Raw genomic sequence first — 16,601 nt, forward strand, 5'->3', positions numbered from 1 at the left:
CTTTGGGGCCATTCCTCCCGTCTTTGTGCTTACATTCACGGACTCCATACCACTCAGCAGCCAGAATCCCTCTGTTTACCCCTTCCATCATGCTTACCCCTCACCTTTTTTTAAGGTAAAGAGTCATATCTACTAGAGTGTTTTATCAGAAATTTAATATTTAAAAAACTTTCAGTGCTTTTCATTATAATTATTGTTTTTGTTAGTGATCGGGTTGAAATTTTAACTTCTTTCCCCACCCTATTTTTCTGATACGCTTTGTTATTTTTAGTTTGTGCTTTTGAAGCATTAGTTTTTAGCAATACATACATCCAGTTATAGAAGACATTCCTGTGACTTCTTTCCCTAAGATTGAACAATGCTGGGAGGAGGGATGGGAGGGAACAGCAGGGTCTACAGAAGCTTTTCTCGAGGATTGGCAGCCCCGACCATCCTTGGCTCTTTCTCCTTAGTAACTCTTTTCCTAAGCTCTCTTCATTACATGTTTAGGTGGTTATGATTTTACATTTTTTTCCTTTCTGTGATCTTTTGCTACAGTCTGAACAAGCGTCTGAGGCCGAGTTACACCCCCAGCTGAACAGAGCCCCTTCCCAAGCTGCGGAAAGTAGTCCAGCAAAGAAGGTAAGGCCAGCGTGAGGATGTTACTGTGATGGTCTTGGGACCCCTCCCTCCCCTGGGCTGCTTGCCGCTGTTAGCAGACATACCGTTTTAAAGTTTTCATGCCCTGACATGAATGTTTATGGTCCAGATTTCCTAGAATCTGGGTTCTTTGTGAAGATAAGGGTCCTGATGATTCCTGGGCTCCACCTTGATGTTTCTGACAGTTTGTACTTCCCTCTTCAACCTCCCAGCTAAATATGGTGGCCTTGCTTTTGGCAAGACCAAGAGGTGCAGTGGGGAGCCCTGCATCCTGCTAAGCCTCGAGGAGCAAGCTGGGGGCTGGGGTGGTCTCCCCTTCCTAGTCTTTTTGCTACGGTCTCCCCTTGCCCACCCATGTCACCAAGTCCTGGGCCATTTGCTTGCTCACTCACCATGCTCTCCCATTCGTCTTCTCCCCCTCCTTTCTCCTTGCCCATTTCCTCAGGCCCTCCTCCCATCACAGAGCACGTGGGCCTGGGCTCGGGAGCACAGGTGAGGCAGGGCCTCCAAGGAAGCAGGCCAACTGTCTCCTTCCAGAAGACACAGTGGCTCGTCAGCTTGGCTTGATGTAGGAGCCGGGGGTTGGAGAATGATGAGCATATGACAAAGACCTCTACAAACTTTAAAACTTAGAACAGATTCAGAACATATTCCCAAAAGCCCCAAAGTGAGGCAAGAGTGAATTTTGTCTTCAGTAAGGAAAGGCCCTGTGGTGTGAGATGCACACAGCATTTAAAAAAGAAAAGAGGGGAGGGAGAGAGGGCATCTGAGTCCTGTGTCCTTCCAGGTGACAAAAGAGGTAATAGGCTGCAAGCATGAAAAAAAAGAAAAAGAAAGAAGGAAAGGCCCCTGGAATCTGATGCCCGGGTCTCTCCAGGTCTTGCCAAGCCACGAATCAGCCACTTGTCCTGAGGTGTGGAGTTTGAATAGAGCACACGACTGACCTTGGGGATACGCCGAGAGTAACATGGGGCATTGACGTGATGGGTGGCATTTGTTTAACTTTTTGGGTTTTTTTTTAAATCCACAGGATATACCGTATTCTCAGCCCCCATCAAAGCCCATCCGTAGAAAATTCCGACCTGAAAATCAAGCTACAGAAAGTCAAGAGCCTACTACGGCTGTAGGCGGGCCAGCTTCTGTAGCAACCGTGAAACCCCATCCAACAGTGCAAAAGTAAGTAGAATGGATAAATGCGCGAAAGGTCGGAAAGTTTATTTTAAATCTGCTTATACATATGTAAATGTAAACTTACATTTACACTCATCACCATGGACAGGTGTGATTTTAATGGTTATAGTCTTACCTTACTCATTTCTATGATGGGATTACAGTCTCCTGGTCACATAGAAAGAGGCTTTCTAAGTGATGGGCTTAACTTGACCCCAGGGACCAGCAGGTCCCAGGCTGGCGTGTGCTTTGGGTTGGTTTGATTTCCTTCCCCTCCTCCCCTCCTCTTCCTTTCCTTCCTACCGCTCTTCTTTGTTCTGGCCTGTGTTTTCCTGGGAAGAAGACAGTAATATAAATGGCAGTTTCCCTCTTTGCCTGTCTTATCTCATGTTCCCCGGTGCACGTGGCCAGCTTTAAGACCCTCAGACCCAACTTTGAGTAGATGTGGTGTATGATTCCTTTTCATCCCCATGAAGGGGTTCTGTTGTTGAGCATCTCAGCACAGAATGGTCACATGCAGAACTGCTAAGATATCTGTCTGTATGATCAGCTGGATGGAGGGTGGGGGCACCTGTGGACATGGCCCGGGACCGAGAAGACCATCCTTCTCCAGACTTTGGCTTTAAGAAGAGCCATCACTTGCCTCAGTGAAATTGAGCCAGGTGTCCAGGGCAGAAAACCGCTGCTGCGTGTTACTTCAAGTGAGCCTGACTAGTCACTAACACAAGTGCTCGGGATACGTCATGGCACCGCTCCAGGGGCCCTGTGGGTCTCAGGGGCTGCTTCGGAGTTACTCCTGCTTACACTGTTATGGGAAGAAAAGCAACAGATTCTGTGGGTGCAGCTTGCCTTTGAAGCCAATCCCCATTCTGAATCTGTGCAGCACTCTTCTTCAGGTAATGGCTTTTGTTTTTTCCAAATAGACAGTTCCCTGGTAGTATTAGTGCTTAAAGGAAGTATATTTTGTCCTTAATAGTCACTGAAAGCTTTGGCCATCTTCCAGCCACCTTCCAGCCTAGAGGATGCATCTCTATCAGGGACACAGACAGCCAAACTTGCTTCCATGTTCTCCCCAGCTTTCCACTGTAATCTGCACTTCACATCAATGCTAGTCACTCAGTGGTGGCTACGACATCCTCCAAATTGGATGGCAGGGCCGCTGGTGGAGTTCACGCAGAGATCTTCTTTTTTCATCTTTTATTTTTAAATATATAAATGTACTTACTTAGTTTTGGCTGCGTTGGGTCTTCGTTGCTGCGCACGGGCTTTATCTAGTTGCGGCGAGTGGGGGCTACTCTTTGTTGCGGTGCATGGGCTTCTCATTGCAGTGGCTTCTCTTGTTGCGGAGCACGGGCTCTATGTGTGCGGGCTTCAGTAGTTGTGGCACGCGGGCTCAGTAGTCGTGGTGCACAGGCTTAGTTGCTCCGCTGCATGTGGGATCTTCCCGGACCAGGGCTCGAGCCCGTGTCCCCTGCATTGGCAGGCGGATTTTTAACCACTGCACCACCAGGGAAGTCCTCTTCATCTTTTTTAAAAGACAACTTTATTTAGATACATTTCATATAGCATACAATTCACTCTTTTAAGTGTATACTTCAGTGGTTTTTAGCATATTTACGAAGTTGTGCAACCATCATAACAGTGTAATTTTAGAACATTTTCATCACCCCCAAAAGAGATTCTGTGCCCATTAGCAGTCACTTTCCATTCTCCCCTGCCCCACGCCCCAGGCAACCGCTCTCTACTTTCCGTCTTCATAGATGTGCCTGCTCTTGCCATTTCATTTAAATGGAATCATACAACATGTGGTCTTCTGTGATTGGCTTCTTTCACTTAGCATCATGTTTTTAAGGTTCATACATGTTGTATAGTAAGTCAGAACTTAATTTTTTTAATTGCTGAATAATGTTCCATTATATGGATATACCACATTTTATTCATCCATTCATCAGTTGATGGACATTTGGGTTGTTTCCACTTTTCAGCTAATAAGAATAATGATGCTGTGAATATTTGTGTACAAATTTTTGTGTGGACTTACCTTTTCATTTGTCTTGAGTATTTATACCTAGGAGTAGAATTGCTGGGTCATATGGTAACTCTATGTTTAACAGTTTGGGGACCTGCCGAACTGTTTTCCACAGTGGCTAAAGCATTTTACAATCCTGCCAGTAAAGTATGAGGGTTTCAAATTTTCCTCCTCTTTACCAACACTTGTTATTTGATTTTTAGGGTTTTTATCATAGCCATCTTAGTGGGTGTGAAGTGGTATCTCATTGTAGTTTTGATTTTTATTTCTTTAATGAATAGTGATGTTGAGCATCTTTTCATGTGCTTATTGGCCATGTGTATAACTTCTTTGGAGAAATGTCTTCTCAGGTTTTTGCCCATTTTTAATTGGATTATTTATCTTTTTATTTTTAAGTTATGAGTTCTTTATATGCTCTGGATGCAAGTCCCTTGTCAGATGTATGATTTGCAAATATTTTCTCCCATTCTGTGCATTGTCTTTTCACTTTCTTGATGGTGCTATTTGCAGCACAATATTTTTAAGTTTGATCAAGTCCAATTTATCGAATTTTTTTCTTTTGTCACTTGTGCTTTTGCTGTCATACCTAAGAAACCATCGCCCAGTGGCATAGGGAGGGTGGGAGGGAGATGCAAGAGGGAGGGGATATGGGGTTATACGTATACGTATAGCTGATTCGCTTTGTCATACAGCAGAAACTAACACAACATTGTAAAGCAATTATACTCCAATAAAGATATTAAAAAAAATTTACCTTAGGAACCACTGCCCAAATCAAGTTCATGAAGATTTGTTCCTGTGTTCGCATCTAAAAGCTTTATAGTTTTAGCTGTTACATTGAGCCCTGTGGTCTATTTTAAATTCATTTTTGTGTATTATATAATGAAGGGGTCCAGCTTCATTCTTTTGCATATGGATTTCCAGTTTTCCCAGCAGCATTCGTTGAAAGGAGATATTTTCTTTTATCTGCCTATTCAGTCACTGCCCCTCACCATGATACTCTTTCACTAGTTAGGTGACCACATGGGGTCAGGCTGAGAGAGGCTAGCACCCACCAGCAGCACAAATAGTGCTGTAAATGGCAGGGAACTTTATAAGACTTACTTCAGGTCCCAGACCAGTTTATTTTGGAGTGATAAGGAGCAGCTTAGCATTCATAATTTTTTAAAACCTGGAGAGAGGACAGCCAGACACATGATGGTTAGTCTGTATGGCCCTTTCTCAACTAGGGTTCTGGGAGAGAATTAAGCTCTGATGCCCTTAGACACCCATTGTATGTAGTAAGTTAATCTCTCTCCAGTGCATTTAGAGTGGTCGTTACTATATACCGTCTTTGGGAAAACCGAGAAAAGAGTCACAAATCAAGTTGCAAAATGGTCTTCATCCTTTGGGGAAATTAACGTTAGAACTGATCTATTAATAAGAAACAAATTCTGCTTCGGATATCATCACTGTCTGCTCCATTTAGGGGAGAGGAACTAATAAAATATTCTCTCCAGGTGTGCGCTCCTGAGTCCAGGTTACAAGTAATAAACAGCTCTCCGATTGTGTCATCATTAATGAGCTACCCGTAAGGACAGAAGTGGGTTTTTCTTAGAAATAATTTAGCTTGATTTTTTCCCCCATATCTAATGTATCTGCTAAGGATCGATTTTGGGAAAATAGAGTTGTTTGAACAGTTTAGAACTAGAGGATGTTGTGTGGCAGTACTGTGACTGAACCTGTGCCAGCCTCTGTGGCCTTTGCTCTTCTCTGGAGCCCCAGGAATTGTCCTGGGCCACCCCATGGCATTCCAAGGAGCTTGCGTGGCAGTGTCTGCTTGTCTGTATGACGTTCTCAGTGTGGCTGGGATTCTGTTTCCCTTCCCTCCTCATGTTTGGCAACACTGGAATATCTTTGGGGTTGATGATTGGCATCTCTAATGAAAACCTACCATTTCCAAGAAGAGAAAAGGCAGTATAAACTCACTTCTTAAAAGCTGTACTCAGAATTCCGTGGGAGAAATCAGGGCCCAGGGTGAAGGCTAAGAAGATTTTTCTCATCTAGAGACCCCAGTTTATATTCCTTCAAACATTGGTTCAGTTGCTTGAACATAAACCAGGTAACAGTCACTCACATAACATAGAAATTAACTACTTTCTTATGTAAAAGTCTGAGTTGGTGAGTGGTCCAGAAGAGTACCTGCCCAGAACCCAGGTACCTTCTGTCGTCTTGTTTTAGATCCCTGTGAGGGTTGCCTTTATTCATAGGGTTGGAGGTGGCTCACCTCTAACATGTTCGTGTTCCAGGTCCCAGGAAGGGGAAAGGAGCAAATGGAGAGAAAACAGATTACTTTTAAGGGCATGACTCAGAAGTGGCATACATCACTTCTCTCGCATCCATTTCACCCAGACTTAGTCATGTGGCCTCATCTACTTGCCGGGGAGACATGGAAATGCCACTAGTTTCTAGTTGCATGGCCATGTGCCTGGCTCAACCTGAGGAGATGCTACTGAAAACAGGAAGGCATGAGAAGAGGATTGGAGGACAGTCTGCCACAGAACCTTCAGTGGGTGAGCCTCACAGTACGCAGTTCAAAACCGAGAGATCGCCTGACGTACAACAGCAGCAGGCGAAATAAACACCTTGCTGTTATTCCCTTATCTTCCTCCTTGGAAACCAGGCCACTTAGAGCCCACCTTGGAACAGTGAGTAACGAAGTTAGGAGAACCTGGAGAGACAAACTCTAGAAGCAAGTCTTAAGAGGTGAGGCAAGTTAGACACCTTTACTGAACCCTTAGGTTTTTGGGGCCGGATACTGTCTTTGCGTTACTTAGGGCTCATTTGGTTGTAAAACATAAAGAGCAACTTGAGCTAGCAAAACCCTGTTCATTATTATAAGAGTACAGCGGTGACTCGTGGAAACCAGGGGCACGGATGGATGGGAGAGAGGACTGTATACCTGTTGGCTCTCCTCCTGATTCTTCTCTATTTTCTGTCATTTTTATCTGTGAAGACTTCTCAACCACCTTCAGCTCCAGATGTTACATTCTCACTGTGCAGGGCCTAGGCTAAACCAAACTCTTAACCAGGACCCATACATCCCTGGGAGAGAGAATCTGGTCAGCTTACGACAGGCCAGGATCCGTTCAAGTGTGAAAACAGAACTGAGCGTTTCTTAAGACAAATAGGACTGTCTGCCTGGGGCCCATCCCTGTGGAGGGAGGGGGAAGGGGATGGAGACAGTTCCCAGAGGAGGGGAAACTGTTATAAGCTGGCACACTTAGCGAAGTATTTGTTTAAGTAGGGGCATCCAGTTCTGATCAACATGTATTTTCATAAAACTTTTGGACTTCCCTGGTGGTGCAGTGGTTAAGAATCCACCTGCCAATGCAGGGGATACAGGTTCGAGACCTGGTCTGGGAAGGTCCCACATGCCTCGGAGCAACTAAGCCCGTGTGCCGCAACTACTGAGCCTGCACTCTAGAGCCCACGAGCCACAACTGCTGAGCCCACATGCCACAACTACTGAAGCCCGCACTCCTAGAGCCCGTGCTCTGCAACAAGAGAAGCCACCGCAATGAGAAGCCTGCACGCCACAACGAAGAGTAGCCCCCGCTCGCCGCAACTAGAGAAAGCCCACGTGCAGCAATGAAGACCCAACGCAGCCAAAAATAAAATATAAATAAATAAATTTATAAAAAAAACCAACCCTTTTTGTTTTGTAATAATTATAGATTCATAGGAAATTCAAAAATAGTATAAAGAAGTCCTGTGTATCTTTCACCTAGTTTCTCTCAATGATTGCATTTAACCTAACTATAATATAATATCAAAACTAGGAAATTGACGTTGGGACAGTGTATATGTATAGTTCTTTGCCATTTTATCACATGTGTGTGTCTTGTAACCACCACTGTAATCAAGGTACAGGAGTCACCCTTACCCCATCTTCTTCTTTACTCCTTACCCGTGGTAACCATTGATCAGTTTCCCATCTCTATAACTTTGTCATTTTCTGAATGTTATATTCATAGAATCACACAGCATGTGACCTTCTGAGTTTGGCTTGTTTTCACTCGGCATAATGCCCTTGATATCTGTCCAAGTTGTTGTATAAATCAATACTGCTAAGCAGTATTCTATGCTATGGGTGTACCACAGTTTGTTTAGCCATTCACCTTTTGAGAGACATTTTGTTTGTGTCTAGTTGTCAAGTATTACAGATAAAGCTGCTGTGAGCATCTGTGTACGGGTTCTTGTGTATACGTAAGTTTTCATTTCTCTGGGCTAAATGTCCAAGAGTGTGATTGTTGGGTTGTGTGCTAAGTGTATATTTAGTTTTTAAAGAAGCTGCCAAGTTGTTTTCCAAAATGGCTGTACCATTTTATCTTCCCACCAGCCAGCACTGTATGAGGTTCAGTGTCTCCACATCCTCACCAGCATTTGGTATTGTCACTGTTTGGTTGTTTTTTTTTTGTCACTGTTTTTTAAATTTAGCTGTTCTAATACGTGTGTAGTGGTATCCCACTGTGGTATTAATTTGCATTTCCCTAATGGCTAGAACATCTTTTCATGTGTGTATTTGCCATCATGTGTCCTGTTTGGTGACATGTCTCTTCATCTCCTTTGCCCATTTTCTGATTGAATTGTTTTTTAATGTTGAGTTTTGAGAGTTCTTTATATATTCTAAATACAAATCAATGTGGTTTGCAATGTTTTCTCTCAGTCTGTGGCTTGTTTTTTCATCCTCTTAAAAGAGTCTTGCAGAGCAAAAGTTTAAAAATTTTAAGGAAGTCCAACTTACTTATTTCTTTTCCTTTTATGGATTGTGCTTTTCTTGTCACCTCTAAAATCTCTTCACTAAGCTCTAGGTCCTGAAGATTTTTTCTCTTACGTGTTCTTCTAAAAGTTTTATAATTTTACACTTTACATTTCAGTTGGTGATCCATTTTGTGTTAATTTTTATATAAGGGGTGAGATTTGGGTCAAGGTTCATTTTTTGGCCTATGGATATTGAATTGCTTCAGCACTTTTGTTGAAAAGGCTGTTCTTTCTCCATTGACTTGCTTTTGCACGTCTGTCAAAAATAAGTTGGTTGTACTAGTGTGAGTCTATTTCTGGGTTCTTTATTCCGTTCCATTGATCTATGTGTCTTTCCCTCTGCCAATACCACACAAGATAGTAATGAAGATTAGTATCTTCATTACTTCACCACTTGATAACTATAGCTATATGTCTTCTGTTTTTCCCACTTATAATTATTTTTCAAAATTGTTTAGCTATTCTGATTCCTTTGACTTTCCATTTGATTTTAGAATAATTTTGTCTTGAGCTACAAAAATCCTACTGGGATTTCTATAGGAAATCTGGGGAGAGTTGACATCTTTTACTATGTTGAGTTTTCCAATCCGTGAACATTCCTCTATTTATGTAGATCCTATTTTATTTTTTTCATCAGTGTTGTATAGTTCTCAGCATGTAAATTACATATATGTTGTGATATATCTAAGAAAATCAGCTTGAGTCTTTATAAATGAAGTTGTATTTTTGATTTTCAGGTGTTCATTGTTAGTATATCAAAATACTATTGATTTTTGTAGATTAATCTATCTTGCAAATTCACTTCTGTCCTTACTGAAATCACTTGTTAGTTCTAGGAGTTTTTTATAGATTCCTTGAAATTTTCTACATGGACCGTCGTGTCACCTGCAGATAGGGACAGTTTTGTTTCTTTCTTTTCAATATTTGTACCTTTTGTTTCCTTTTCTTGTATAATTGGGCTGGCTAGGACTTCCAGCACTATGTTGAAAATAGTGATGAGAGTAGAAATTTTTGCCTTGTTCCTAAGCTTAGGGGGAACCATTCAGTTTTTCATTAAGTATGATGTTAGCTATAGTTTTTTTGGTAGAGGTTCTTTATCAAGTTGAGGAAGTTCACCTCTATTAATAGCTTTCTGAGAGTTTTTATTATAAATTGGTGTTGCGTTTTATCAGGTGCTTTTTCTACATTAGTTGATATGATCATTTGATTTTTTCTTTCACCTGTTAAGATGGTGAATTATATTGATTGTTTTTTGAATATTGAATCAGTCTTGTATCTCTGGAATCAACTCCTCTTGGTCATGATATATAATTTTTTTATATTGCTGAATTCTATTTGCTAATATTTTATTAAAGATTTTACATCTGTATTCAGGAGGGATATTGTGTCTAATCTTCTGTCTTGTTAGGTTGCCCCTTTCCAAGTCCTTTGGCTAGAGAGAGCAGAATTGTGGGGAGGCTTTATATTATCTGCTCTCATTGGCATTGATGGGATGCATGAAGTGAAAAAAGAAAACCCAGGGAATTCATGGCTATTCTTTCCCTGGGTACTGAGTTCCCTAGCTGGTTTGCCTTCTTCACTCCACTTCACTTCACTTTGCAGAGTCATCTTATATTATTCTGTATATTATGTCCAGGGTTTTAACTGTATTTAGTGGAAGGAATAGAGAGACGTGTGTCTACTCCGTCTTATCCTGAAACCAGAAATGCAATCTATATCTTGTAAAAAATAGATTTTGAAGCCTCTTCCCTGCCTATTTATGGGTTAAAAAAATATTAATCTTTCAACTTGTTGGGGAGGGAGCATGCCTTCTACAGGTGAGCAGAGCGGCTAGCATAGTGTGTATTCGCAGTGAACAGTCACCAGATCTCTCTAGTGGTCACAATGCATTCTAGTTCAGTCGCTCTGGCCTGGAACCCTTCTCCCAGTGATTACAAATACGTTTGTTTTTCTAGGGGAACTTAGATTGCCCTTTTGCTCTGAGGATTCAGTATTTCTTGCTGTGGGATATAAGGATATAGGTTCTACAACCACATTGACAGTTTTGAGGGGGAAAGAGGGTGCTAAGAAAAATTAGGGCCAGACAGGCAGTGTAAGCAGAGACGGTAATGGGCTGGGTGGGATGTGTGGTCCCCTTAGTTATACCTGTTCTGTGAATTTACTCTTGACTTAATTTGGGAAGACTAGTATTAAAACATTTTTGTGTTTTTCTCAAGTGCCACAGAATGTATGTTGGTGTATGCACATGCGCACACGCACTCACACACATACACACTCAGGCATTCATGCCAAATAATAAAGAAATAAAAGAGAGGTATGTAGGCTGGCTAAGTTAATGTAGGATTTTTTGCTAAAGGGAATATTCTTCTATTCTTTTCCTTCACACTTGTCCGCGGGGCCACTTGCAGTTCTTTTAAACACCATTAATAATTGCACAAAAAGGGCATTTCAGTTAATGTCGTTTGTCAGGAAGAAATAGTTATTAAAATGTCTTTGGATAAATGGAACGAAGAGTGTTTGAAAAGGCCCAATTCACAGCTTTTCTTCAAGTTATAAAATGGACATTATTTCAGGTGCAAATAATTCATCCCAACAAATTTGTTTCCTTTGGTGTGTGCCTGCCTGCCTGCCTGTGTGAATATCTGATTTTATTTTTGGAGCCCTGTGACATTAGCCCCTTGTTAGTTTAGCACTTACTGTGAATCGGAGAGTTCTGACCCACAAGGATCCAGACCTCTAAGTTCTATTTCAGTGAACTGTTTGTACTTTTTTGTAGACAGTCTTCCAAACAGAAGAAGGCTATTCAAACTGCTATCCGCAAAAATAAAGAGGCAAATGCAGTGCTGGCCCGGTTGAACAGTGAACTCCAGCAGCAGCTCAAGGTAAGGAGCTTCCTGAATTTGGATTACCAGGCTTTGTGTCTGTCTGTTGTATTTTGTTTTGACAAACATTGGTTGAGCATCTGGTTCCATTCCTGTTGGTAAGACTTGCTCTTCGTTCTCAAACTCCTTTTGGAAGGCAGAGTTGCTGTATTTAAGTTTCATAGGTTGGTTCTTGTATGCTTAGAGGAAGACTCGTACCTTTAATATGCAGGCTGCATATTGTGTGCTAGTTAAAAAGACAGAGAAGCTATTACAAAGGCTCTTTGAAGCATTCTTTATTGTCCAAGCCTTCTGGGTAAACCCCTCATTTGTTTAGATCCTCCATGAATGATGCTATACTTATTTCAATGGAAGAGGGTGGCCCTGATCCTCTCGAAGGCTAACTCCTGCCCTGGTGTCTTGGAAATTGTTCCATGTCAGCTTCTCAAGGACATTACCCCATCCTCATCGCCTGTTTCTCTTCACCATTAATCTCCCCTGTATTAGTTTCCCAGGGCTGTCCTAACAAAGCGCTACAAACTTGGTGGCTTAAGATAGTAGCAACTTATTCTCTCCCAGCTCTGGAGGCTAGAAGTCTGAATCACGGTGTCAGCAGAGCTATGCTATCTCTGAAGGCTCTAGGGGGGGAATTCTTCCTTTCTTCTTCCGGTTTCTGGTGGTGGCTGGCAGTCCTTGGCTGGTAGATGCATCACTTCAGTTTCTGCCTCTGCTGCCACATGGCGTTTTCTCTGTGTCTCTGTGTCTGTGTCGGAATTCCTCTTTTTATTGTGCCCTCTTTTTATAAGGATACCAGTCATTGGGTTAGGGCTCACCCTAATCTAGCCCAGTCTCATTTCTAACTAGATTATATCCACAAAGACCCTATTTCCATAGAAGGTCACATTTATAGGTACGGGGGGTTGGGAGTTAAACATATATTTTCGGAGCACCCACGACACCCCGATTCTATGCTGGATTATTGCCACCCACACATAAACATGCTCTGGTGTTGTCCAGTATAGTGACGCCACATCCTCCTTCAGCTGCTGCCCCGTCTCTCTGGTCTCCTTTTCACAGCCAAGTTTCTTAAGAGTTGTTTTCATTTATTGTTTCTCATTCCTCACCAGCAGTTTTCTCTCCCTCCACTTCGTTGTGGCTTTCATTCTCCTCCGCTTACACCCCTCTTACAGCCAAATTCAGTGGGCCTGTTTTAACATTATTTGGATTTTCAGAAAAATCTATGCCATTGACCGTTGACCATTCTTTCCTCTAAATGTCCTTTCTGACTGGTTTTTGGGGTATCATACTTTGCTTGTTTTCCTTCTACTTCACTGGTGATTCCTCTTTAGCAATCTCTGCCGTCCCTTCCTTTTTTATTTTCTCTTTCGTTACTACCCTGCTTCGCCCTAATTTTTTTTTTTTTTTGGCTGCGCCATGTGGCTTGTGGGGTCTCAGTTCCCAGATCAGGGATTGAACCCAGGCCATGACAGTCAAAGCCCGGAATCCTAACCACTAGACCACCAGGGAGCTCCCCCTAATATTTTATTATGAACATTTTCAAGCATACAAGAAAGTTGAAAGAATCATACAGTGAATATTTTCATAGCCACCACTTCAGTTCTACCATTCACATCTCGTTATACTTGTTTTATCACGTTTTTCTATCCCTCTTATCTGTCCTTCAGTCCATCTTATTTTTAACATGTTTTCAAGTAAATTGCAGACATCTGTATGCGTCCCCTAAATATTTTAACATGCATATCATTAACTAGAGTTCAATATTTTTACAAGTTTTTCTCATGTTGTAAATTTTACATACAATGAGTATACAAATCTTAAGTGTACACTTGCTGACTTTTAAACAAATGCATCTACTTATGGATCTCAACCCCCTATCAAAGGTATAGCACATTACCATCTCCCCGGAAAGCTCCCTCATGCTCCTTCCCAGTTAATTTCTGCCCCACTCACATAGAGGTAACCACTATTCTAAACTTCTTAGGCCATACTGTTGCCTATTCTGTAACTTTATGTAAATGGTGTCCTCTGACATGTACTTTTATGGAAAGCTTCTTTCACTTAGTATTATGTTTTTGAGATTCATTTTCATTGTTGTATGTCTCAGTAATCTGTTCCTTTTTATTGCTGAGTGGTATTCTATTGAGTGAATATGCTGCAATTTGGTTATCAGTTTTCCTATTAGTGGACACCTGAGATGGTTCTAGTTTTTGCTATTTTGAATAAAACTACATTCTTGGATAAGTCTTTGTGTGGGAATATGTTCTCATTTCTCTTGGGTAAATTTCTAGGATTAGAATTAGTAGGTAATATGGTGATTGTGTGTAATTAGTTTTAATAGAAACTGCTAGAGCTTTTCCCAAAGTGGTTGTAGCGTTTAGTACTCCCACCACTACTGTGTGAGAATTCTGGTTGTTCCTCATCCTCGCCAACACTTGGTGTTATTGTTTTAATTTTTAGCGAGTCCTGTGGTGAGATAGTTTTTATTTTGCATCTCCTTAGCACTTTTCTATGTGATTATTTACTTTTCATATATTTTATTTTATGAAGTGTCTTTTCCAAATATTTGGCCATTTAAAAATCATTTTCAGCCGTTTTTTTGGAGTTGTAGGTAGATGCTTTTTATATATCCTGGTTACCAGTCCTTTGTCAAGGTATATATTTTATGAATGTTTTCTTCTAGTCTTTGTTTTGCCTATTAATTTTTTTAACTGAATCTTTTCATGAACAGAACTTTTTAATTTTGATAAAATCTGATTTATCATTTTTTCCTCTTATGGTTTATTAACTTTCTTCCTATATAGGGAAACTTTGCCTACATCTGAATTATGAAGATATTCTCTTATGTTTTCTTCTAAAGTCTTTATTGTTATAACTTTTACATTTAGATCTATGATAACATTTGGTTTTTTTTAAACTACTTTATTGAGATAAGATTGTACATACCTCAGTAAAGCTGTACATATTTAATGTATGCAACATGATGAGTTTGGAGATAATTATACATCCATGAGTCTGTCACAGTTTATGCCATAAAACTGCCCATCACCTCTAAAAATTCCTCTCACCCTCATTATTAGTATTTATTTTTATTGAAGTATTGTTGCTATAGTTGCTGTACAATGTTATGTAAGTTATAGGTGTACAATATAGTGATTCATGATTTTTAAAGGTTATACTCCATTTATAGTCATTATAAAATATTGGCTATATTCCCTGTGTTGTACAGTATATCCTTGTAGCTTATTTTATACCTATTAATTTGTACCTCTTAATCTCCTACCCCTATAATGCCCCTTTCCCCTTTTCTCTCCCCACTGGTAACCATTAGTTTGTTCTTTATATCTGTGAGTCTGCTTCCTTTTTGTTATATTCACAAGTTTGTTGACTTTTTTTTAGATTCCACATATAAGTGAGATCATACAGTATTTGTCTTTCTCTGTCTGACTTATTTCACTTAGCATAATGCCCCAAGTCCATCCATGTTGCTGCAAATGGCAAAATTTCATTCTGTTTTATCACTCACATAATTATCATTTCTTTTATGTGGTGAGAACATTTAAGATTTACTTTCTTAGCAATTTTTAAGTATGTAATACAGTATTGTTAACTATAGTCACCATGCTATACATTAGATCCCCAGAACTTATTCATCTTATGATTGGAAGTATGTACCCTTGCCCAACATCTCCCCATTTCCTGCACGACCCTCCCCTCAGTCTCTGGCAACCACCATGCTACTCTGTTTCTATGAATTTGGCCTTTTTTAGATTGCACATATAAGTGATATCACATGGTATTTGCCTTTCTCTGTGTGACTTATTTCACTTAGCATAGTGCCCACAAGGTCCATCCATGTCACAAATGGCAGAATTTCCTTCTTTCTTACAGCTGAATAATACCCTATTGTATGTATGTACCACATCTTCTTTATCCATTCGTCTGTAGATGGAAATTTAAGTTGTTTCCATATCTTAGCTATTGTATCAATGCATAATGCTGCAGTGAACATGGGAGTGCACATATCCCTTTGAGGTCCTGATTTCATTTCCTTTGGATACCCAGAAGTGGGATTGGTAGATTATATGATGGTTCTTTTTTTTTAATTTTGAGAAACGTCCATACTATTTTCTGTAGTTGCTGGATCAATTTACATTCCGACCAACATTGCACAAGCATTCCCTTTTCTCCACATCCTTGCCAACACTTATCTCTTATCTTTTTGGTGATAGCTATTCTAACAAGTGTGAGGTGATATCTCATTGTGGTTTTGACTTGCATTTCCCTGATGATTAGTGATGTTGAGCACATTTTCATGTAGCTGTTGGCCATTTGTTTTAGAATGTTGTCTTTCCGTTTTTATTTGTTTCAAGATATTTCTTTGATTCCCCTTTTGACTTCTTCTTTGACTCATTGGTTGTTCAGGAGTGTTTTGTTTAATTTCCACATATTTCTGAATTTTCTAGTTTTCTTCCTGTTACTGATTTCTAGTTTAATAACTTTGCAGTTGCAAAAGGTACTTGGTATGATTTTGATATTCTTAAGTCTGCTAAGACTTATCTTGTAACCTATCATATGATATATCCTCAAGAGTATTTCATGTGCGCTTGAGAAGAATATGTATTCCGCTTCTGTTGGCTGGAATGTTCTGTATATGTCTGTTAGCTCCATTTGGTATAAAGTATAGTTCAAGTCCAACATTTCCTTGTTGATTTTCTGTCTGGATGATATACCCACTGTTGAAAGTAAGGTATTGAAGTCCCCTACTATTATTGTATTGTTGTCTATTTCTTCCTTCAGATCTTTTAGTATTTGCTTAATATATTTAGGTGCTCTGATGTTGCCTGCATGTATATTTACAATTGTTATATTTTCTTTATGAATTAATCCCTTTAACATTACATAATGACATTCTTTGTCTCTTGTTATAGTTTTTGGCCAAAAGTCTATTTTGTCTGGTAAAAGAATAGCTACCCTGTTCTCTTTTGGTATCTACTTGCATGGAATATCTTTTTCATCCCTTCATTCTTTCTTATGTGTGACTGTAAAACTGAAGTGAGTCTCCTGTAGGCAGCATATAG

The 16,601-nt window shown here is 40.3% G+C and overlaps 1 protein-coding gene across 9 annotated transcripts in view; it reads left to right on the plus strand.

Moving 5' to 3' along the window:
* The window catches only part of REPS2 (RALBP1 associated Eps domain containing 2), a 225,885-nt gene that overhangs the window by 193,205 nt on the left and 16,079 nt on the right, over window positions 1-16,601 (plus strand). For all 9 annotated transcript variants that reach the window (XM_082681115.1, XM_082681117.1, XM_082681121.1 and 6 more), the window contains 3 exons: window positions 538-621; window positions 1,670-1,815; window positions 11,418-11,523. In XM_082681115.1, coding sequence (XP_082537241.1) covers window positions 538-621; window positions 1,670-1,815; window positions 11,418-11,523 — 336 coding nt within the window. The remainder of the gene's footprint in view (window positions 1-537; window positions 622-1,669; window positions 1,816-11,417; window positions 11,524-16,601) is intronic.

The sequence above is a fragment of the Grampus griseus genome, assembly GCF_964374135.1.
Source record: "Grampus griseus genome assembly, chromosome: X".
NCBI lineage: Eukaryota > Metazoa > Chordata > Mammalia > Artiodactyla > Delphinidae > Grampus > Grampus griseus.